Source organism: Lactuca virosa, chromosome 9 (assembly GCF_052849685.1).
Source record: "Lactuca virosa cultivar CGN04683 chromosome 9, Lactuca_virosa_CGN04683_v6, whole genome shotgun sequence".
In the NCBI taxonomy this organism is placed as follows: domain Eukaryota; kingdom Viridiplantae; phylum Streptophyta; class Magnoliopsida; order Asterales; family Asteraceae; genus Lactuca; species Lactuca virosa.
This window is the reverse complement of record NC_136434.1, coordinates 290,983,533-291,009,153: the sequence shown is the minus strand read 5'-3', so window position 1 is coordinate 291,009,153 and position 25,621 is coordinate 290,983,533. Positions and strand designations below refer to the sequence as shown.

General features: G+C 40.3%; 1 protein-coding gene across 2 annotated transcripts; it reads left to right on the top strand.

Moving 5' to 3' along the window:
• The first annotated feature begins 20,491 nt into the window (after positions 1-20,491).
• On the top strand, positions 20,492-22,639 carry LOC145135897 (F-box protein CPR1-like). 2 transcript variants are annotated; one of them, XM_079070095.1, is made up of 2 exons: positions 20,492-21,092; positions 21,370-22,639. In XM_079070095.1, the coding sequence occupies exon 2, from the start codon at positions 21,455-21,457 to the stop codon at positions 22,532-22,534; it is 1,080 nt and encodes a 359-aa protein (XP_078926221.1). In that variant the 5' UTR covers positions 20,492-21,092; positions 21,370-21,454; the 3' UTR covers positions 22,535-22,639. The 2 variants fall into 2 exon arrangements, with proteins under 2 accessions (XP_078926221.1, XP_078926220.1); XM_079070094.1 differs by having other exon boundaries at positions 20,492-21,096.
• The last annotated feature ends 2,982 nt before the right edge of the window (positions 22,640-25,621 follow it).

Here is a 25,621-nt window from a genome sequence, read left to right as displayed (position 1 = left end):
TCTCTTGAAGCATTCAACCTTGCTTTTCATTCTTTCTTTTTTTATATACTTTTATATATGACGACAACACCTTTTATAACCCATGCCCAACCATGTTTACAAACATGACAAATCCATATCTGATCTTCTTCCCTATTGTGAAGGACACCAGAGACCCTCCACTCCAGTCTTCATCGTTATCTTACGATTGATGGCGCACAAACCCTCATCCCTTTCTCCTCCTATTTATGCTTCTGTCTTAATGCTTTCTCCTTTTCTTCTCAATCGGGCTCTGATACCACTTTGTTGGAGAAAGCATATCTAAACAAGAAGATAGAAGGAGATATTGTGCAGGAAACAAATAGAATTTTTATTAATCAAATATCAACAACATTTACATAAGATAACTACACATATATATACCCGTAATGGGTATTTCTTAATGATCATGGGTACTTCTTAATGATCACAACGGTTGAGGAGAACCATCATAACTCTTTGTTAGAAGCGGTGAAACTCTTGGAGAGATAAGCACATTAACTTCCATCTTGTAACTGTCAATAATAACTTCCAACTTGTAAATGTTGTTAACAAGAATCGTTACCAGATAAGTCTAGCTTATATATATATATATATATAAATAGAATAGTTCCTCCTCCATGGAGAAGGACTTCCCTCAGTTCAGTCGCCACCAGATCTTCCCCCTGGTTCAACAGCCACTCTAGACTCCGGCCGGGTGGCTCAGCCGCTACCCTCCGCTTTCAGCCACCATACACCACCCCCAACACCAAAATGGTACTCTCTAACTATGGAGAACCATATCATCCATCCAACCGATCTAACTTGACCGTCAGAGCCTGCTCCCGGGGCACAGTCCCCGGGGCGGCTCTAACGGCCTTGTCTGTTGTGACCTCGCAGATCCTCTCTGGTGTAGAAGCACACTTTTAGAGCAGGTGGTAGGATTCGATGTCGCATCAACTGCCTAGGAGGCACCTTCAGTTCACATACTTGGAAATCTCACAAGTATCTCCTAATATAAGTCTAATAAAAACTTATATACTCATTACCCATACTAGGAGGTTTTATAGGTATCCCAAATTTTAAGTCACATAAATACTTATATATTAATCGTACACTTTTTAGTGATAAAAAGTACACTAAATTTATATAAGTCAGAAAACTCTTATATATGATAAAACAAATACTTTTAGTATAAAGAGTACTTTCGATACAACACTACAAACATGTGAACTAACCAACATCATGTTGACGTTTTCAAAATTACATGTATTCCTAGGAAACCAAGAGATGGAAGTTCGCATTCCGTGAAGTCAAGTCATGAAGTTGCAATCACCTACGGAGACAGATCTGCGAGATCACAACAGAGAGACACGTTAGACCCGCCCCAGGGACTGTGCCCCGGGAGCGGACTCCGACGGTCAAGTTAGATCATCTGGTAGATCTGAGATGGTTCTCCTTAGCTAGAGAGAACCATCGTGGTGCTGGTGGTGTATGGTGGTTGACGGCGGAGGGTGGCGGCTGAGCCACCCGGCCGGAGTCTAGGGTGGCGGTTGTGCCAAAGGGAAGGATCCTCCTCCATGGAGGAGGTACTGTTCATTATATAGGGGACAATTACGTCAAGGGGAAGTAGGCCAGGCCTTGGGCCAGCCCAATTCAGGCCCAGCTAGCAAGGAGCTAGGCGAGGCCGCCCGGAGGCGCCGGGCGGGGCTGGCGAGCGCGCACCAGGCAAGGCTGGCGGGCGCGCACCAAGAAAGGATGGCAAGGGAGCGCCAGGCTAGGCCGACAGGAGAGTCCCCAGCGAGGCTGGCAAGGGAGTCCCTAGCAAGGCTGGCAAGGGAGAGCCAGGCCGGGCCGACGGGGGAGTTCCCAGTAAGGGTGGCAAGGGAGTCCCCAGCGAGGCTAGCGGGAGCGTACCAGGCAGGGTTGGCACGCTAGAGTGGTCTAGGTCATGCTAATAGACCATACATCATCAAGTCCCCCCAGTCTGATGTTATTGGTACGCGGCCAATGACATTGGACGGGACTAAGTCATATAAACCAGCAGGAGAGTCCCCAGCGAGGTTGGCAGGAAAGTCCCCAGCAGGACCGGCAAGGGAACGCCAGGCAGGGCTGGCAGGAGCGCGCCAGGCCAGGCTGGCGCGCTAGAGCAGTCTAGGTCATGCTAATGGACTATATATCATCAAGTCCCCCCAGTATGATGTTATTGGTACGCGGCCAATGACATCGGACTGGACTTAGTCATATAAATCGTGTGTTGTCAAGTCCCCCTAGTCTGATGCGATTGGGTTGCTGACAATCGGATCGGACTAGATAAAGCACCAATACATTCAATAATAGAGAGAACGACCGAACCTCGCCCACGAGAGCCATGGGGTTGTGCGATGAGCCAAACATTGCTTATGCGGCTTGAGCTGACTTGATACTCCTTCATTGAGAGGAGTGCGATCCGGTTAGTGTGACGCAACACAACTGTTGTTGCGGTCATGTAGAGCAAAGCTGCAAATAATGTTATTACGAAGCGGGGCTGTTGTACGACATGGATGCCGTAGCGTTTCTATCATTTTGGAGGAATGTCATCGATAATTATCTTCACAATCTGTTTTGCATGAGCATTGATAACCATTCTGAAGGTGTTTCTTACTCGAGCCATTCCTAGTTGGATTCCCCCCAGTCTGATGTGGGTAGCGTAGGTAGCCGCATTAGACTATGTTGTCAAACCAATAAACCGTAAGGTTGTTAACCATAATATAAGTGGCAGATATTCTGAGAGTTGTGCGATTAGGTTGCTAGCGAGGGTCACGCAGTGAGACTATTGCCGATAACCAGACAACATAATTATTGAGAGACAGGCAGTAAGGCTATTGGTAGGATATATGCAGCGATATTGTTGTTGAGAGCCAGACAGCAACGACGTTGATGGATACGCAGTGAGGCCGGAGGTAGAGGTTGCGCATAAAGAACGCTGCTGAGGGCCATGCATCAGAGGTGCTGAGGGATAAGCGGTGAGGCCAGAGGTATGTGTTGCGCAGCAAGACCGTTTCTGAGAGCTAGGAAACAGAGATGTTGTGGGATATGCGGCGAGGCTACAGGTGGGGTTGCACAACAAGACCGTTTCTGAGAGCCAGGAAATAGAGATGCTGAAAGGTAGCATGGCCGCTGTCGGGATAACCTTCTTGCTGGAGAGTAACCTCATTATAGCAGGATGCAATGTAGACAACGCTTCATCGATCGTCCGAGCACAAGAGAACCATGATGAATGTGAGAGAGGAAACACCAAGAGCGTGGTGTTAGGTGTAGAATAAGCTTGCGATGCGTGACTTATGGTGCGAGACGATGCGAGACTTATGTTGTGCGACATAGAAGAATAGCTTAGGCTTAGCAGTCGGCGATCATGGAGATGTTACGCGAGAGAGTGTCGCGTGGAACAGATCGGGCTTAGCTACCAACGATCGTAGATACATCATGCGAGAGAGCATTGCGTGGAATGGATCGGGCTTGACTGCCAGCGATCGTAGATACGTCACGCAGGAGAGCATCGCGTGGAATGGATCGGGCTTAGCTACTGGCTATCGTAGATACGTCACGCGGGAGAGCATCGCGTGGAATCATATAGGCAAAGGTCGCAAGCCTTTGAGCCTCGTTGGTGGAGCATGTCACTAATGGAGTCGGGCTGAGAAGCCAGGCGACTCGAGGCGAGGGTACTGAACCTCGCATGCGGAGCTTGTCGCTATAATGGAGTCGGGCTGAGAAGCCAGGCGATTCGAGGCGAGGGTACTGAACCTCGCATGCGGAGCTTGCCGCTATAATGGAGTCGGGCTGAGAAGCCGGGTGACTCGAGGCGAGGGTATTGAACCTCGCATGCAGAGCTTGCCGCTATAATGGAGTCGGGCTGAGAAGCCAGGCGACTCGAGGCAAGGGTACTGAACCTAGCATGATTGGGCGTAGCTGTTGGGTTTTGAGCATTCTAACACTTCCTAAGTGTACATGCAACCCTATTAAACCTTGGATCTATGTTTGTCTAAGATACATGCAAAATATTATTTTCCAAGGTTTATAACTTATCTAGCATGGCATGGGGTACTTTTAACTATAAAATAACTAGATTAATTACATACCTTTTGTTGATTGTTGATTCCTTGGAGTTTGAGAGCCAAGCACCAATAATGTGAATGCCTCAAATGGAAATCACAAATCACCACAAACTTGGAAAATGTATGAAAGAGTATACTAACTCTTGATTTTGGCCACCACACTTACACACACATTAGTGTCTTTTTCATGCAACATAAGCTTGTTTATATAGTGTACATGGTTAGGGTGAAACCCTAATAACCCATGTCTTTTCCTCTTCCAAGGATCCATGGGTAAAAGCTCCATGGATCATCCATGGACTTCCATATAAGCTTAGCCCATTCCAAATGAGTGTTAGCCCACACCATATAAATATAATAGCCCATGATTTAGTTAGTCTTCCTTTTAATCACTAAATTAATTCATAATTAATTCAAGATTAAAACTAATTAAGTAACATGACTTTATATTAATATATTATAACTTATAATATATTAATAAATCGTAAGTATACAACTCTCATAAAATTATCCATAACTAGTTCGGGTGAAGTGCAACCCAAATGGACCATGCCGGGTCGGGTCAAGTATATACCAAATAAGTTATGGACTTAGACATCTTATCCAATATACTCCCACTTGGATAAGTCTAATAACTGTATTTGCCTATATTACTTCAGGAACCAACCGGCAATCATAGCTCTCGAAAACTCTTGTGAACTATGAAGCGCCATTTTAGATAAGTGATCATATAATCCTCTGCTCTCATGATATCAGCCGGACAAATACATGGAACAATGTCTTACTTATTGTCTAGCAGTTGTTTCTCAATTTCTGATTTGTTTGACAAAGAACTTAACTGAACACATCAATTTAGTTCTGACCGGGCCCGGTACATGGGTCAACACAAAATCATCGAGGGGCCCAGATATCGCTTCTATTTCTAGAAGGAACAGATAAACTTCGACTCATATGCTTGTTCTACTACTTATTGAATTGCACACAAAGGCACATTTTATAACATCAAGTTACTGATGCGTTTACGTGCAATCAATGCACAACTAACTCATAGGTAACAACTCATATCTCTAGGTTTGAAGACTTATATGATATTACCGTCTCACGATCACTCAAGATAAATTCCATGAAGTGATACAAGTGAGCGTGGGTTTATTCCAATACTCATAACTTATGAGTACTCATGAATGTTGTAGCAACCATTGCTATGGCTAAACACCTTTAGTCATCTACAATCCCAATTCATGACAGTCTTGATTCATACCTACTTCCGACATATGACCGACTGTGGAGAGTTTGAATAAATTAATTATTCTGGAAGTCAAAACATGCAAAACTGAAACAATAGTAAATAATTGACAATGATAGCAACACTTTACTCATAAATAAATCACAAATTTTATTCATCATCAAACGTTGATTACATTTTACAAGTTTCAGAAAAATTATCTAATCTGTAAAACTAATATCGTCCCTCAGCCCGATGCGCCTCGCATGCTGCAAATGCTTAACCCTCGTCAGTCCCTTCGTAAGGGGATCCGCAGGGTTCTCATCTGACAATACCCTCTTTGCCACGAGGAGTCCCTCTTCTATCTTGTGTCTTATGAAGTGATATTTTCTGTCAATGTGTCGGGATCTGCCATGATCTCTTGGTTCCTTGGCTAAGGCAACCGCACTATTGCTGTCACAGAAAATCTCCATAGGCTCCTTAATAGCTGGTACAACTCCAAGGTCTCCGATGAAGTTCCTCAGCCATATCGCCTCCTTTGCCGCTTCACTCGCTGCTATGTACTCTGATTCACAAGTCGAATCAGCTACAGTCTCCTGTTTGGAACTCTTCCAAGTGATTGCCCCTCCATTTAAGGTAAAGACCCAGCCCGACTGAGAGCGGAAGTTATCCCTATCAGTCTGAAAGCTAGCATCACTATACCCTACTACTCTCAAGTCATCACTCCCACCAAGGGTAAGGATCCAATCCTTAGTCCTCCGCAGGTACTTGAGAATATTCTTTACCGCAGTCCAATGAGCCTTGCCAGGGTTCCCCTGATATCTGCTGACCATGCTCAAAGCGAAGGCCACATCAGGACGAGTACAAGTCATAGCATACATGATCGAACCAACAACGGAAGCATAAGGTAATCAACTCATCTCAGTTATCTCATATTCTGTACTCGGACTCTGAGCCTTGCTCAGTTTGGCATTGCTTTGGATCGGTAATTCTCCTTTCTTGGAATTCTGCATGTTGAACCTTTTCAACACCTTATCCAAGTAGATACTCTGACTAAGTCCAATTAGTCTTTTACTCCTTTCTCTTAATATCCTTATCCCTAGGATATAGGTAGCTTCTCCAAGGTCCTTCATAGCAAAGCACTTCCCAAGCCAGGACTTAACCTCCTGCAAGGTTGGGATGTCATTTCCTATGAGTAGTATGTCATCCACATACAGTACCAAAAAACTAACTATACTCCCACTAGCTCTGACTCATCTTCACTTCTTGAGAAACCAAACTCTTTGACCTTCTCATCGAAACAAAGATTCCAACTTCGAGATGCCTGTTTCAATCCATAAATGGATTTCTCAAGCTTGCACACTCTATTGGGGTACTCTGCACTGACAAAACCTTCTGGCTGATTCATGTAAACATCCTCAGCTAACTTTCCGTTAAGGAAAGCGGTTTTGACATCCATTTGCCATATTTCATAATCATGAAATGCAGCAATGGCTAGCATAACCCTAATAGACTTAATCTTTGCTACTGGTGAAAAGGTTTCATCATAATCAATTCCCTGAGTCTGAGTAAACCCCTTCGCAACCAGTCGAGCCTTATAAGTGTGCACCTTCCCATCCATGTCGGTCTTCTTCTTGAAGATCCATTTGCACCCGACTGTCTTACGGCCTGGTACATTGTCAACCAAGTTCCAAACTTGATTGTCATACATGGACTGTATCTCGCTGTCCATAGCCTCCTTCCATTTAGCAGACTCTGGGCCTGCCATGGCTTCCTTAACACTGTTAGGTTCATCCAGATTTACCAGTGTACTGTCACTGATAAATGTATCACCTTCCGTAGTAATATGAAATCCATAATAAAACTCAGGTGTGTTCCTAACCCTTGTGGAACGCCTCGGAAGTATAGACTCGTCAGCTGGATCAACAGGAATTTCCTCCTCAAGTTGATTGCTAGTGTCTGAGGTTCCTTCACCAATCGAGTCTTGAATTTCTTCAAGGTCAATTTGCCTCCCACTGTCTCCTTGGCTTATAAATTCTCTCTCTCGAAAGACCCCTCTCCTAGCCACAAAGACCACATTCTCACTGGGTCTGTAGAAGAGGTAACCAAAGTATTTTTGTGGGTAGCCGATGAAAATACACCTTTCACTTCGAGGTTCGAGCTTGTCATGAGTTTCGCGCCTCACGAAAGCCTCGCAACCCCAAATCTTGATGTGGTCCAAATTGGGAACTTTCCCAGTCCACATCTCATGAGGTGTTTTGGCAACCTTCTTTGTAGGGACTAGATTAAGGATGTGGGCGGCAGTCTCTAAGGCATACCCCCAAAAAGAGATTGGTAGCGAAGCTCGACTCATCATAGAGCGAACCATGTCCAACAAAGTTCGATTACGCCTCTCAGCCACACCATTCAGCTGTGGTGTCCTGAGAGGTGTCAATTGTGAGACAATCCCACACTCCTTAAGATAGTCGAGGAACTCAGTACTAAGATACTCACCACCTCGATCGGATCGAAGCATCTTAATGTTCCTGCCCAATTGATTTTCTACTTCCTGTTTAAACTCTTTAAACCTTTCAAAAGTTTCTGACTTATGTTTGATTAAGTAGACATAACCATATCTACTAAAATCATCAATAAAAGTCACATAATAGCGATTAGCATCCCTTGTGGCGGTTTTGAATGGTCCACATACATCAGTATGTATAAGGTCCAACAAACCCTCACCCCTTGCACAAGTACCAGTGAAGGGTGATTTTGTCATTTTTCCAAGTAGACAAGACTCACAACTATCATCCGACTTGAGGTCGAACGACTCCAAGACTCCATCCTTTTGGAGCTGGCCTATGCGTTTCTTGCTTATATGTCCAAGACGACAAATGTCACAAAGATGCTTTATCCAAGCTAGTAGAAGAGTCAATACATAATACATTATTTCCTAAATTATCTACAACCGATACAGCTTCATACACACCATCACAAGGTAATGCTTTAAAATAAAGAACATTATTAAAGAAAGCATTAATATTACCAACTTCATTATCAAAAGAAAAGGTAAAACCTTGTTTGTACAAAGCATGAAAGGAAATAATATTCCTCGCCATTTCAGACGAGTACACACATTTATTCAAATCTAACTTTAACCCACTATCTAGCAACAAAGTATAAACTCCAATCTTGGTAACAGGTGCAACCTTCTTGTTCCCCATGATTAAGTTTATCTTTCCGTGCTCCACATCCTCACTTCTTCTTAGGCCCTACAAGTCACAATAGATGTGAATACCACAACCTGTATCAAGAACCCAAGAATTAGAATATGGTGAGTTATTAGACAATATAGTGTAAATACCTGCATGGGATGGTTTCACTTTCCCATCCTTGACATCCTGCAAGTACTTTGGGCAGTTTCGCTTCCAGTGTCCCTTATTTTGACAGTAGAAGCATTCAGCATCCTTAGGGATGGCAGAAGGAGTGATAGAACCACCTTTGGTTCCAGATGAGGAGCCTTCAAGGGACTTTCCCTTGGTACCCTTCGAAGGGTGCTTCCTCTTTTTCCCTTTGCCTTGCCCGATAGCCAAAACAAGGGTAGTAGTAGGAGTAGGAGTAGCAACCGACTTACTCTTAAGACCACTTTCGGCAGTCTTCAGAAGTCCTTGAAGCTTATTGAGTGTGACTTCCTCCTTGTTCATGTGGTATGTCATACGAAATTGATCATAACACGATGGCAAGGAGTGCAAAATGATATCAATTGCCAACTCCTCAGGGAAGTTCACATTCAGTTTCATTAGACGGTCCACATACCTTTGCATTTTCTGCATGTGGCTCGTGATTGGTTCGCTATCCTTCATACGGGTAGTGATCATGGAGGAGATTATTTCATACCGCTCTTGACGAGCACTCTAATGGTACCTTTCCATCAGATCCTGATGCATCTCAAAAGGGTAATAGTCCTCATAGGACTTTTGGAGTTCAGCTGTCATGGTGGCCATCATGATGCATGCCACCTTGGTGGCATCTCTTTCATGTGACTGATACTCAGCGACCTCCTCAGGAGTAGCAGTAGACTCATCAAGCTCCTTTAGCTCCTTATCGAGGACATATTCCTTGTCCTCGTAACGAGTAACCATCCTGATGTTCCGGATCCAATCCATGAAGTTGGAACCATCAAAGATGACCCTCCCACAAAGGTTCATGAGGGAAAAGGAGCCAGTAGGGTTAGAGCCCGAAGCTTTGTTGTTGGAAGACATCTGAAAAGAAGAAAACAAGTTTAGACTAGATATATCGAATCCTTAATAATACACCCAAATGTAGTATTAAGGCTAGGATCCAACACAATATATTATAACTTAGAAGAGGGATGCCGTAATCTAAGCTATAATATATTTGAAGGTAGGTGAATGACGATTCACCAATTTCCACCATGAAAACGAAATGAATTATTAGGTTTAATTGGTTTTTGAAATTCCTAGATTCTTTTGAGATTCATTGAACTTTTCAATGGCATGTTTCAATCTCGATTGTGCCCTTCAAGTTTTGTGACTGGGATGCCGAGGATCACAAAACAAGGTGTGAATAACCATGCAAATTCACTTGGTACCCTTAATATTATCACCTAATCAATGTGCCGGTTAACCACACACGCTCCACCGATCTATGATAAACATTAAGTCACCCTTCGTGATCCTTACTAGTCCAAGTTAGTGTGCCGGTTAACCACACACGCTCCACCAACGACTTGGTAAGGTACAAAGTGTGAATTTCATGGGTTAGCACCATATTCACATTTTCCTAAAGTAACTAAGATTGGGAATTTATAAAAGGTTTAGTTACTTTATAATATTCATCATACTTTTAATGAGAATTTATAAGTCCTTGTCCTACCCGTTCGGCTAACGACCCTCCACCAGTCAAGCAAGCGGTGGGTGAGAGTGGACACCCATTAAGTTGCCATTTTATAGGCAACAACCTTATACCCACCTTATAGACTGGCTTCGTGAATGAGGCGTACTAGCGGTAAGACGACTTTGATCTTATACATATATATAATAATTAACCATTAATGTTATAAATAGTATAAGGGTTGAATTTTAACTTTTAAAACTCTAAGGGTTTGGAATTAAAGTATATTAAAGTGTGTGTAACTTTACAAATTCCAAAACTTGAGGACAAGTTTTGAAACTATTCAAAACTTTTCATTTCATAACTTATGAATTAAAGGTTCATAAAAATGAAGACTCTTCATTTCCATGTAACTTATGTGTTTTAAGTGTGTGTTTAAAAGAAGTGACCTTTGGATATCCATAACTTGAGGACAAATTATGGACTCCATTAAAACACATAAATGATCAAGAATTAATCCTAAACAATTCAGCAAATAATTCCTATCATCTTCTAAATTCATAAGAACATGAACATGATCATCAAAGTTTCAAGAATTATATGAACACATACAAAGCATGAAATTTTGATATTAGCTATTGTAAATGGATTAGAGCAACCATTACACCAACTAAAACAAGTTTTAAAACACCAAAACAGTTTAGGGTAATGTTTCTAGTCCATTTCCAGCAGCAAAAGTCGAAAATCTGCATTCTGAGGCTCCTACTCGCCGAGTGCACGAACCTACTCGGCGAGTAGGATGAGTTTACACATGAACTCGGCGAGTCCCCCCATGGACTCGGCGAGTTCATCAGTCAGACAGCAAAAAATTGACTTTTTATCACTATTTTGCATCAAGTATCAAACAAACAAGCCTAGGCTCTGATACCACTGTTGGGTTTTGAGCATTCTAACACTTCCTAAGTGTACATGCAACCCTATTAAACCTTGGATCTATGTTTGTCTAAGATACATGCAAAATATTATTTTCCAAGGTTTATAACTTATCTAGCATGGCATGGGGTACTTTTAACCATAAAATAACTAGATTAATTACATACCTTTTGTTGATTGTTGATTCCTTGGAGTTTGAGAGCCAAGCACCAATAATGTGAATGCCTCAAATGGAAATCACAAATCACCACAAACTTGGAAAATGTATGAGAAAGTATACTAACTCTTGATTTTGGCCACCACACTTACACACACATTAGTGTCTTTTTCATGCAACATAAGCTTGTTTATATAGTGTACATGGTTAGGGTGAAACCCTAATAACCCATGTCTTTTCCTCTTCCAAGGATCCATGGGTAAAAGCTCCATGGATCATCCATGGACTTCCATATAAGCTTAGCCCATTCCAAATGAGTGTTAGCCCACACCATATAAATATAATAGCCCATGATTTAATTAGTCTTCCTTTTAATCACTAAATTAATTCATAATTAATTCAAGATTAAAACTAATTAAGTAACATGACTTTATATTAATATATTATAACTTATAATATATTAATAAATCGTAAGTATACAACTCTCATAAAATTATCCATAACTAGTTCGGGTGAAGTGCAACCCAAATGGACCATGCCGGGTCGGGTCAAGTATATACCAAATAAGTTATGGACTTAGACATCTTATCCAACAGTAGCACCCCACAATCTATGCGTCTAGCTCGTGTGATCAGTCTGGGTTAAAGTGGAATGGTACCTGATGCTTTGCCGCATCGCTAGTCGTACTAATAATTGATTCCTCGGTGTCTTGACTGTTTGTCGAGGGCTATGCGGGGATGCTACTTAGAGCTGGATAGTGTAGCTACCGTCAAGTGGTGCGTAGCGAGACCGCCGTCGAGAGCTGGTCATCAGGGCCGCTGAGAACTGAGCATCGAGCTGCTAGCGATAGATGAGCAGCACGACCACTGAGAGCTAGGGCAATGAGACTACCGAGGGTTGAACGACGAGGCTGATCTTTCGACTCGGAATATTAATGTCACCTCGGGAGTGCACTATCGTGTATAACATCAGCTCTTTATCTACTTTAACTCTGCCCCTTCGAAATATTGTCGTACCAACCCTTCCCCCCACCCCCTTTTCTTAGAGGAGGCGAAGAAAGGGAAAGATGGATGTATAGCCGCTGGAAGCTGAGGTACATAGCTGCTGGAAAGAGCTAGGCGATCCAAGTACTAACAAAAACTGGGTAGCACAACTGGCGAGAGCTGAGCAGCGCGACTGCTGGGAGTCAGATAAAGTAGCTACTGATAATTGGGCTTTGCGGCTGCTGAGCTAGGTCGTGTCGCTGCTGAAGGTCGAGCTGCACGACTACTAAGAGGTGGGCAGTAAGACTAGCGGGGGTCGGTCAACATGAATGTGAGAGCTGATTAGCGAGACATCCCGGGATTGGTCAACACGGCTGCTGATAGCCGCGCAGCGCAGTTGCTGATGGCTATTTCGAAATGCTTTAATAATAGTAGTAGTAGCAATGTACTACTCTTCCCCCCCCCCCCCCCCTTTTTTTTTTTGAACTGTTGGGCTGGCCGGACCACATCTTCCAGAACCGAATTTAGCTAGACCGAATTGGAACACACGAGCATTGAGTTGTTTTTTCTTATAGAAGTAGCCTATTATTGAAGAAGCTAACTTTAGGAGAGAGCCCAAAATCTATTTGATGGAGGCCAACATGAAATTGTAGAGCCCCACTAATGAGCCCAAGTCCCTTATTATCCTCTTTTTTTTAGACGTCAGCAACCCGCAATGCATATTCTGAAAGCGATTTTGTTGAGCGGGGTTGTAGCACACGAGTACTGAGTAGTTGTTTTTTGTCTTGTAAAATTGGATCAGTTTTATGTTGGTGGAATAGCCCAAGAACATAAATAAATTGTCGCAGCCCAATGACATGAGACCTTATCAGAGAAAACGGCCCAATAAATGTTAGCCCATTAGGGTTTATGGAGTTATAGGCCCAATTTCTCTTTTTTTTTGTACGCTGCTAGGTCTATGGGGCTGCTTCCTTTTGCCTTAATTTTTTTTTGTACGCTGCTAGGTCTATGGGGCTGCTAGATGAGTTGGTGAACTTGGTGGTTTCTCCTCAGATTGAAAAAGGAGATCGTTGCTGGAGTTCGACAGTCGAGACCCTGGCAGAAGACGACGACCTAGCCAGAGGCGCTTTGGATCAGCTCTCTGACGGATGTTGTTGAAGGTACCTCACCGGGGTCGGCGAAGTCTGGTAGTGGTAATTGAAGGTGGTCGGAGCCGATGGTGCTGAGGCCGCTACGACCGATTGGCCGTGTCTTGCTGGGTCGCCATTGAAATTGTTCGGTGACAAAAGATGACTTGGTAGGTGGTAGTTCTTGATGATTACTTCTCTAGGGTTCGATGGACGCAAATGGCGATTAGCTATGATCGAGTGGAGTTGCAGGTTCAGCGGCGTTGTTGCTGGTCTATTTGTGTTGCAGGTCTGATGGAGATAATGATGGCCGGTGGTGCTGTAAGTCCGGACGCCAGCGATTGTGTGTGAAGAATCCTGGGGTCGACGAATGGTCCTTGTGGGTCGTCTCCTGAGGACGATGGTGGATCGGGGTTACGACTCCGACATCGACACTTATGGTTATGGTGATGGCGATATATCGAGAAAACAAGCAGCCGGAGACTGGATATGGTCCGACTATGGTGGATCTGCAGTTGGCGATTGGATGTCATCGATCATAAAGTAGGTCGGAGCAACGCTTTCGTCACTGCTAGGGCTTCTGTGGTCGCTTGTGATGGAGTAACGACAGTCGACCGGTGATGGACTGATTAAAATCACCGACTGGGTGTTCCATGGAAGGGATGGATCAGGTCGGCTCCACCTCTTGACTTTCTACCAGCTTTTTTGACCGTGTAGGGCCCGCACGCCTTTTTATATTTGGAGAGTAGCAGCAAATGTCGGGCAAAGCTATAGTTTTGAATTTGTGTGTATCGAGAATTGGACCAGGTGGTCCCACCCGAAACTGCTTTTGTCTTTTGGTTTTTAGTGTACACAGTATATTGTATACACCCCTACTACCTCTTTTTTTTTTTTTTTCCTTTTTGGCTCTGTCGACTGAAAAGAAACAGCAACTATTTCTCTCTTTTTTATATTATTTCTTGTGCTGTAAACCGTGAAAGTGATATGGTAATTTGTATTTTTTGAGTGTGGTAAAAGATAATGAGATGTATCTTGCAATAACAACACGCACGACTTTTTTTTTTCTTTCTAAGCTACAGTCTTTATGAAAGGGTAAGGTCTTTGAGGTAAAAGACGCTATCAGATGGGTTTTAGAATGTGCAGGTAGCACAACTTGCATTCTAAACTTAGACAAACTTGTACATAGAAACTTATTACTAAAATGAATTTTGATAATATATGGACTGAAAAATGAGGTAAAAAGCTTCTTTTCCATTGAAACTTATTAAACAAACCCCAAAACATTAACAAAACAGAATTGAGAAGGTCTTGTTCATAGTAAATTATGAATTAAAAGATTTTCTTGCTACTCATGAGCTGAAAATAGAATAAAAGTTTATAGAGGCTTATTTTTCCCTCATCTTGCTCAATAAACCATCAAGATAAGCTGGAATAAGGTAGAACTCATAAAAACTTTTGTTCTTTTTCCAAACTTCTACCCAATAAACAACAAAAATTTCTTTTCTTTTCAGACTTGCTGAAAAACACCAAAACATAAACAAAAACGAATCTGATAGGGTTTTTTTTTCTCATAAACTTTTTTTCCTTCTTCAGCTTGCTCAACAAGCGTCAAGATGTGAGCAAGAGCAGATCTGTAAAAAATTTTGTTTTCCTTCTTTAAGCTTTGAAGGAAACATTAAATAAACAACTTCAACATAGTTTTGCCAAGAAAATCATAAACCAAAAACGATTTCTTTTAGGAAAACAACTGGAGATGAGGTAAAACACCATGAAAACTTCATTTCTTCTCAGATTTCTTGAAAAAACACCAAAATAAAAACGAAAATGGGTTAAGAACTCATAAAAAATTCTTTCTTCACTACTTGCTGAAGAACCCATCAAAATATAGACGAAAATTAGATCTTATGAAGTCTTTTAAAACTTGAGTGTTGCTCACATGATCTAAAACGAAACATATCTAGATATCTGAGCATGAAATGAGGCAGATCTGAAGATCTAAGAGAGAAAACTCAAACAGATCAAAAGATCCGAGCGAAAAAACAAGCAAATCAAAAGATCTGTGCATAAAACTAAGCAGATCAAGAGATCTGAACGATGGTTAGACGGATCTAAAAAGATCTTGTCAAGAACCAAATCGATTTGAACAGATCTTGGCCGAAGCCAAACGGATCTGAACTAAATGGTGCTAGAAATGAACAGATCTGAGGAAAACCTTAGCTGAAACGACAGATTTGAGCAGATCTAGACAAGAACGAGATGATTTCTGCTCGTTCGAGTCCGGGATGGCGCCAAATGATGCGACTTCGGCTCCGACCACCTTCGCTGAGAGAGTGCTTCTACGCCGGAGACAGATCTGTGAGGTCACAATAGAGAGACGCGTTAGAGCCGCCCCAGGGACTGTGCCCCAAGACCGGACTTCGACGGTCAAGTTAGATCATATGGTAGATCTGAGATGGTTCTCCTTAGCTAGAGAGAACCATCTTGGTGCTGGTGGTGTATGGTGGTTGACGGCGGAGGGTGGCGGCTGAGCCACCCGGCCGGAGTCTAAGGTGGCGACTGAGCCAAAGGGAAGGATCCTCCTCCATGGAGGAGGTACTGTTCATTATATAGGGGACAATTAGGTCAAGGGGAATTAGGTCAGGCCTTGGGCCAGCCCAATTCAGGCCCAGCTAGCAAGGAGCTAGGCGAGGCTGCCCAGAGGCGTCGGGCGGGGCTGGCGAGCGCGCACCAGGCAAGGCTGGCGGGCGCGCACCAGGAAAGGATGGTAAGGGAGCGTCAGCCGGGCCGGCAGGAGAGTCCCCAGCGAGGCTGGCAAGGGAGTCCCCAACAAGGCTGGCAAGGGAGAGCCAGGTCAGGGAGCGTCAGGCCGGGCTGGCGAGGGAGTTCCCAGCAAGGCTGGCAAGGGAGTCCCCCGCGAGGTTAGCGGGAGCGTACCAGGCAGGGCTGGCATGCTAGAGTGGTCTAGGCCATGCTAATAGACCATACATCATCAAGATGTATTCCTAGGAAACCAAGATATGGAAGTTCGCATTCTGTGAAGTCAAGTCATGAAGTTGCAATCACCTACGGACCAGTGATGTCGCATTAGTTAGTAGTCTATAGTCTGAAACATCAGATCATTGTAACTCTGAATATTATTGTAATATCTTTTTCAGTAATAATATATTACTATTTGCGTTATATTTTGTATTGTTCAGTGTATGTTCAATAACTGTGATCCATAACAAAAATGTAACATCCCAATCCGAGGAACTTGAAACCATAAACAAAACTGTAAGCACAAAGCTTAGTGAGTTTCCCCCAAAGTACCACCACACAAAACAAAGCATAAACGTAAATACTCATGCCTGGCCCAATCAGCCTCGGGCTGGAATACCAGGCATGTCCATGATGGGTCCAGTCATCCTCGGGATGGAATACCCTCGTATCATATGTATATTGGTCCAATCAGCCTAGGGCTGGACTACCAATATATCGGGTCCAATCAACCATCGGGTTGGAATACCCAGGGTTTGTTGGCCTACCGCCTCAACTCTACCGCTCCTCCCGAGCCTCCATGCCTACGGCTTACAACCGGCCCGCACCAGGTATCTTGGCCTACCGCACAAAGCAGGACCACCTCAACCCAACCAACACAATATGTCGACATATAAACCATCATGATCAAGTAGGCACATAATACAGGCAAACGACAATCATACAGCTCACTACTGCGTACTAATCCTCTCGCAACATACAGTCCCGCTACCAGCTAACCCCCATACAATGTGTAACCATAAGTAACCAGAGGTGAGATAGCCAACCGAACAAATAGTCCTACTCTAGAGCCACAACCAAACAAGGAACATGCAATAGAGCCTAGACCAAGAGGTATCAGACTATCCTACATAACCACCGACAGTCCCTAAGGGCACTCCATAGATGATAACCAGCAAGCACAGATAACATACAGTTCTACAGGTTATTACCACAAAAGCAACATACTCAATATCAGGATACCAATCTAACTGATCACTACAGCATATCAACATACTTGATACTAGAACACAGATCTAGCAGATCACTACAGCATAATAACATACTCAATACCAGAACACAGATCTAATGGATCATTACAGCATAACAACATACTAAATATCCACAATCCAAAGGATGCATAACCGTATATACTCAGAGGTGAGATAGTCACCCGGACAGGTGATCCTACTCTAAAACCACAACCAAACAAGGAACAGGTAAGAGAGCTTAGATCAAGAGTCCTCAGTCTATCCTACATGACTATATACAGTCCCTAGGGCATCCCTCTACTAGCAGATAATCAATACTAGTGGGCCGACATTGGTGCCTTCGACCCACGGGTACAGTGAGGCGAAACTCACCTCGATGTGCGCGTAGAAACCACTATAGCAATGAAGGGCTCTACCAGCTTCAAATCACTTCCAAACACCTACAGGAAGATACTTGAGTCAATACCCGATCATAGGTCATAGTCACTTGCAACAGTGACCACCTCACATGAAATGAAGATTAGGGTTTCACATGAAATGACGAATAGGGTTAAGTAAGAACACTTAACCCATTAAGGACTTAATCACTTAAGGGTATGATTGATTAAGGTTTGACTTAGCCGTTTTCGGGTGAAATAATTGTTGAATCATAAAAGTGACCCTCTTGAACTTGAGCTACTGCAGCTCTCAAGGATCCACAGTCAAACCTTCATCAGCAACCTCATCCGAAGTCATCAACTGTAGCTTTAATGACTACTTTACTTTGTTTAACTTTATCTACTTTTATTGTAGTACTCTCTATTGTCCAGTATGCCTTGCATGGCTACTCTTAGAGAATTGATCCAATGTAATTCTTGAGTCTCTATATATAGAGCTCAATCTTTCTCATTCAATACTATCAATTACATCTCTCACTTCTATCTAATTACGCATCTTAAATCTCTCCTTACTCTCAAAGTTCACTAGAACATAACTGAATATTATTTCTCTTCGGAGCAAGTCATTCGTGACTTAATCACTATGTTTGATCTCACTTACTAACTTGGTCTGAATGCATTCCATGTTATGAATCAACTTATGTGTATACTTGATATATCATCTGCTGTCATTTATATTTCCTTACATTTCCGCAACTAACTCTCTAATCATCTAACTCGTTAACTTATTAATGTTGAGGTTTTAGATCCTTTGAGATAAACTATTCCGCAACTATACTTGTTCTAACATTTGTTCAAGTGTGTCTCAAGTGTTTCTCTCAACAATAATAATCCGGTCAACAGCCCAAATACGCGCCCGATTATTGCCCAAAATAGAGCTCCTCGATTCTAGGGTTTTTACATAAAATGATAACTAGGGTTAGTGTTCCTCACTTAACCCATTAAGGACTTAATCCATTAAGTCCAATATCGCATCAAGTTAATTGTGGAGAATTATTAAATATTATTTTAGGTTTAATTAATAGTTTTAACGCGGGTCCCGACCTACTCCAAAATTTGGGTTTTCTAAACCCTAATTAGGGTTTCCAACCCCTAAAGTTAATTGATTATCTAATTAAATAAATAAATATATAATTAATAAATTGGGCACCACCCACTGCCACCTCGGGAAGTGGTGGTCGGCGGAGGTCAATTAATCCATACGGCTAACACTGGTAAATTACTACGGACTTAGGGCTAAAATAAAATAAAATATAAAATACATCTCGAGGCTTTAGGGCTTATTATTTATTTATTTACTTATTTTATTTTATATATTTTATTTTATTGATTTTATTTTTATTTAATTTAATTTATTCTATTTTAAACGGAATGTTACAAAAGACGTCGCATAACCTGACGTTTCCGTTGTCGGCCGGGGGGGGGGGGGGTGACAGTATGTTACAATGTTGATATGTTGTAGTGATCGGGTTGGTGGGTAGATTTGTTACGATTACCTGTGCTTGCTTATTATTTTTATGTGTATCTGTCGACATGTTGTGGTTGGGTTGAGGCAGTCCAGCTGTGTGTTGAAGGCCAAGAGGCTCGAGCGGTCCAATTCATGACTGTAGACCCAAAGGAGCGGTCTAGCTTGATGTTGTAGGCTCCACTGGCGGTCCATATTTGTGCTGAAGGCCCAAAGTTATGGTTGGGTTGAGGCGGTCCAACTGAATGTTGAAGGCCAAGAGGCCGGGCGGTCCAACTTTGTGTTATAGGCCTTTTGTTCATGCATTGTATGTGTATTGTTGTGTGAGTATTTTGGGGAACTCATTAAACTTTGTGCTTATAGTTGTGGATTAATTCTTTTGCATGTACTTTATCGGTTCGTGGGGATGTGACAGGACTGTACACATACATCAAAAGTTTTTTTATTCAAGATTCCACATTGTTTTCCTTATAACTTTGATTTTAAATTGTGGTTTATGAACAAATGGTTTTGACTTGGACGTAACTTTATGAAAATGGGTGTTTATTTTATTTTAAAAATGAAAAATGCATTTTGGAAATTGGGAAGTTACAGAATTGTTATTTCTATTTTGTTTAATTTGACTATTTTTTTAACTTGTTAACCTATAGTGGAGTTGTTTTATTTGGTTTAACTGATAACTGAACCAAATAAACTGAAACCAAATAACTCAAAATCGATTAAACTGAATCTTATTTGGTTTAGTTACGGTTAATTTAGATATGTTAAAAAACCGATTTAACCGAAAACTGGTTTAACCGGCCGATTAACACCCCTACTACTAAATACACCCCTTATGAAGTTGTATATGTCTAACCCTCGAATCCCATCTTCTTGTTGAAAGTAAGATATCCAAGCACGAGAGGAAGTTATCTAGTTACTCAGACTATCCCTATTTGTGATCTTTTAGGATTGGCTCACCAAAAAAAATGAAACAAATTCTGTGAGCTAGGCTGCCGCAAGGAGCCGCTTCACCAAAAGGCTCGTGCCTTTTTATTTCTTCATATTTGTCAAGTGTCCTCTTTAAATAGATGGATTGAATTATTTTTTATATCTAAAACTAATTTAATAAATAACTACATTTTATTTTTGGTAAAAAAATCAAATAAAATATAATTTCTATAAAATAAAACCAATATTTATATAATCATCGGTGATTCGGTGGAGTTGAGAGCTAATCAGAAACTAGCAAAACGGTCCTTATCCTATAATCTCTAAGGTCGGCTCGGTTGCTTACACATAGTCACATACCGCTGCAATTCATCCCACTTTTCATTCAAAAAACATTATGCCCTCTTACACATACATCCCCTGATCCACCTGTGCCCGATAAACTTCTTGAAATTCGTACATAACCAATTAACCATGCTCATGTAGAATAGTTAATTAAATGGAAGAACAGAACTGATAAAGAAGCAACATGGGAGTCTGCTAAACAAGTGACAGAATGTTATCCGATCCTTGGGGACAAGGGGGACGTATTGAAACGTGTTCAGCACGTGTTAAGACAAAGGTCGGCGGTATTTAGGGCAAACGTAGGATATGGTTACAAGAATCTGTAATTTTGTATTTTCTGTGGGATATGAATGAAACTGCTTCCTTCTTCAGTTCTTCACTTCTTCTCCTTAATTTCTCCTCTTCTCTTCTTTATTCGCTTCCTAATCTTCTTCAACAGCTATTTCTCATCCTAGCTATTCTAACCCTTGATTCTCAAATCTCAATTCAACCCTTAGTCAGCCCGCGCACGTCTTGCTTCTACCGTGGCTCTGCCATTTTCGACCATATCTCCGATACAGTAGGTATCTTTGTTTCTATTCTACTTGGATATACAGTTTTTGCTCTGTAATTTGAACTCTATCGAATAATTATCATTCGCATCGAATCACTTTTGCATATGATCGAATCTGTTAATTTTAGGAATTCCTTATGATTCTATACCTTTCATTTCCATGCTTACCTAGAAATTTAGAATTTCTTTTAGAAAGGAGACTCTAATTGGTAGTTGTTGAAACGAGTGCTTTCTTATTGCTTTCTGAAATTTTGTAATCATCTTTTTGTATCTTATAACACAGATTTTTCAATCACCTGAAAGGAATTGGTAGTTGTTGAACAAAATAATTGAAGGGAGATTAGCAACACTATAAGGTATAATCCAATATGTCAGAAAGTGAGATACAAAATGCATATTTACCCAATGAGATTATAAAGGAAATCATTTCTCGACTCCCTGTGAAATCCTTATTGCAATTCAGATGCGTATCAAAACATTGGAAAGATGTAATTGCAAATACCAATTTTATCAAATCACACCTTAAACACGCATTATCTTCATCAACCCAACATCGAATCCTCATTCCATCTTCCCCTCTTCTATCATTAAGCTATAACCCATCACCAAACAACATCTATGAATCAACAGAAATTCATTGTCCATTTTTGAACCCAAGAACTCACACCAAGATTATGGGTTCATGTAATGGTTTGGTATGTTTAATGGATGACACAAGAGACATGATAATCTTCAACCCATCAACCAGAAGACATTTCAAGCCCATTCAATTAGCCCAACAAGCTCTTTATTTCTCAAACCGGGTTGAATTTGTATACGGATTCGGGTGTGGGTGTGGGTCGAACCCGAATGACATGAGAATGATTAGATTTCCCCGATTTGCTCGTGACTACAATAAATTTAAACTACACGATAAAATTACTACTTCTAGCTATGATTTTATTGATACAGTTGGTACTTTTTTAAATGGTGTTCTTCATTGGTTAGCGCATCGAAGTGGCAATAATGATGATCATAGATTAATAGCTTCATTCAATGTATCTGAAGAGACATTTTTGGACATTTTATTGCCAAATCAAGATTCAAGACTTCCGTGTTATGTTTTGGGTGTTTTACATGGATGTCTTTCTGCGCTTTGTAATGCTATTTGTTATACAGAAGTTGAGGTATGGTTGATGGAGGAATATGGGGTGGTTGACTCTTGGAAAATATTCGTTAAAATTCCACTTTATACTGGGATTGAGAACATTTCGTATATGAGGCATTTGAGGTCCTTAAACGATGATGAAATTCTTCTTGAGATTAATTTGCAATCGTTTGTGATTTATGATGCTAAGAAGAAGATGTTTAGGCATGTCACGAGTGCTAAAGAATTGATATTGTTTGGGGATGCTGTGGTGTATGTGGAGACTCTGCTTTCACCTGAAGTCTTGTGTGTGTTGCATTAGTTTTTAAAGAATATAATAATGTTTCATATAGGGTGCTATTAAATTTTTATCCACCTTTTTTTTATCACTTTCTATCTTTTATTATAGAATTGTACTTTTCATTTTTTTCGTTGTATTTTCATATTATTTCTTATCTGAGCATTGTATTTCCATGTGTTGTATTCTGAAAAATCTATAAATGGGCAACTGTTTCCTCTTGATTTGTTGAAATTCTATAAAAATATCTCAACTTTTGATTTTAAAAGTAAGGAAGATGTTCTTTCAGTAGGTTATTCAAAAATGATAAAACATTGGAATTGGGATATATTGTTTTGAAAAAACTCCTCAAAGTTTATAACAATGAAATTGCTTTGTGTTTAAATAAATTTATTATGCTTCGTAGATTCCATTATATATAATATTATAATAACAACAGGATATTAACGAAAATGACAACTTTTAGTGATCATATATAATGTTTGGCCATTACAAAAGTATCAAGTTTAGAATTTGGACGGTTCTGAGCTATATTAGGAGTTTTCATAATCTCCTTTAAAAAAGTAATTCTATCCATATAAAAGAGGTATCTTTTATCCGACTTGTACCATGGTTATAAATATGTTGTACTTTATGTGGATGAATCAATTTATGTATATTTCGAAAAGTTGCTTGTCTCCATATATATTTTCAACACTACACCTTGTACCTTTTAAACTATTTTACAAGTGTTAACATTTTCATTTTATCCTGTTTTTGAAATATTTCATACGGTTGTACTTTTGAACTGTTTTATAAGAATCTCGAAAGTCGTATTATTATTTTTATTGTAGCTATTAATTGTTAGTTTTGTATACAAATGTTATATGGACATATAACATATACAATGGTATTTTGATGTTTTTACAGACAAAAAATGATTTTGAGGACACTATAAACAAGTTTGAAACTCTTTGTTTTTAATAGTTTGTATGTTTTTTTAGTTGTGTGGATATGTTAGACAGTGTTTGCTAACTCATAAAACTTTGTATATAGTGGTCTTGTTTTTTCATATATCATGAAAAAGAGTTTCGAAAATTTGCCATTATCGTTAAATTGTTTCGAAACTCATATAAACAATCTTGGAACTTTATATTGTATATATTTTAAGCTTTGTAGTATTAATTAGGGATGTGCGTTTGGACCGAATACCCGAACCGAAACCGAAACCCGGACCGGACCGACCCGAATTAGGACCGAATAAGTTATTTGGGTCGGTTCTCGGGTATCTATTTTTGCTCAATTCGGGTTTCGGGTTTTTCGGTCCGGGTTACCCGAATAAAGGTTTAATCGGGCCAAAAAGACCGACCTGGAAAGTGAATAGTCACTTGAACCGAATAACCCGAATAAACCGAAATGACCCGAATAACCCAAATAAACCGAAATGGCCCGAATAACCAAAATAAGGAAATTCTAATTTTAGTTCAAGAAAAAAAAACATTAATTTAATATTTTTTTCTTGAACTAAATATAGAATTTTCTTATTTGGATTATTCGGGTCATTTCGGTTTATTTGGGTTATTCGGGTCATTTCAGTTTATTCGGGTTATTCGGTTAAAAAAATAGTGTAAATGTTTGTTTGGGTTATTTCGGTCCTTTCGGGTTAATAACCGAACCGAAACCCGTATTACCCGAACCGGACCGACCCATATTAGTATAATCGGTCAGGGTTTCGGTTCCCACTTTTCATCCAATTCGGGTTTCGGGTTATTCGGGTTCGGTTCGGGTCGGTTCCGACCCGAAGCACATCCAACTATTAATGTATTGTTTTTGTGTATAAATGCTTAGTATGTCGTCAAACTTGGAATATACTGGTCTTGAGATGTATTGAGAATCCAATTTGAATTTTTTGCCTTTATATTGAACAACTTCGAAACTCATATAAATGATTTTAAACTTATACAAGGTTTAGATGTTGGTTTGAGCTTCTTGTTTGTTGTTGATGTTATGTTCATAAATCTTTTTAGGTTGTTTATGTTCGAATTGCCATTAAACCAAGAACAATAACACCCAGACAATTCTGAATTAAATGATGGCACATGTTCTACAATGGGTGATCGTGGTTACACAAAAAGGGGGAAGATGAAACTTTCCTATAATTTGTGTATTCGTCTTCATCTGAGCCGAACATATTCATAAAAGAAAGTCTTCATAATAAGACATTAGTTGACCTTTGAAGATTACCACAACTGGAAGTCCTCAAACGGGAAATAAAAGCGAAATGAGTTGAAGTCGACATAGGTTTTCCTCAAAGACCACATAACTTGGTTGAGAAAGGGATGCAAAATAAAATACTTAAAATCAGGGATAATATGGTTGCAGAAGGCCCATTTGTTCTAAATATACATAAATATGTTTTTTTTACCTCAAGGTAAGTTGCTATTGAATAAAGAAGTAAATATTCATTTCTAGTTTTCTTAGACAAGTGAGATATTTTGGAAATATGTTGGCTAAAGTAATTTTATGTTGTTTATAAATAAGTTTAGTAGTTATTTAATGTCAATCAATTGCTTTGGATATCCAACCATGCCCCACAACATGATCTAAATAGTTTTATACAAGTTCATACAACTTATTCATTATTTTTTCTACAACGTGCACATTTTTCTTTGATGGCCAATAAGACCCGATAAAATGTTAAATATGTTGCAAAAATGGTTAGAAGGTGATATGAAAGCCAAAAATATTATTTTAGGTTGTGTTTGACGCGCCACAACTAGCTGATAAGCTAGTTTATTTTTCGAGTTTTTTAAGTTGTTATGTTTGACAAACAAAAAATAGCTTAAAAGTAGCTTTATAAAAGCTACTTGTGCTTGGCGCGCCACATTTTCTAAATGCCTCTTTATGTTATTTTATATCTTATAGCTAGCTTATCAGTTAGTTTTTATCACATGTCATTTTTTATCAATTAACTTATAAACTAACAAGCTAGTTTTTCAGCTATCAACTAATAACTACTTGATCTAATACCTCAAATATAGTCTAAATAAGTATTGATTATTGAGTACATCCTCTCTAATAATGAAAGTTTTTTTTTGTCATTTGACACACTCTCATTCAATTTGTCAAATG

What these genes read in the sequence shown, in the direction of transcription:
- LOC145135897 (XM_079070095.1), top strand. Translation starts at nt 21,455, where the DNA reads ATGTCAGAAAGTGAGATACAAAATGCATATTTACCCAATGAGATTATA.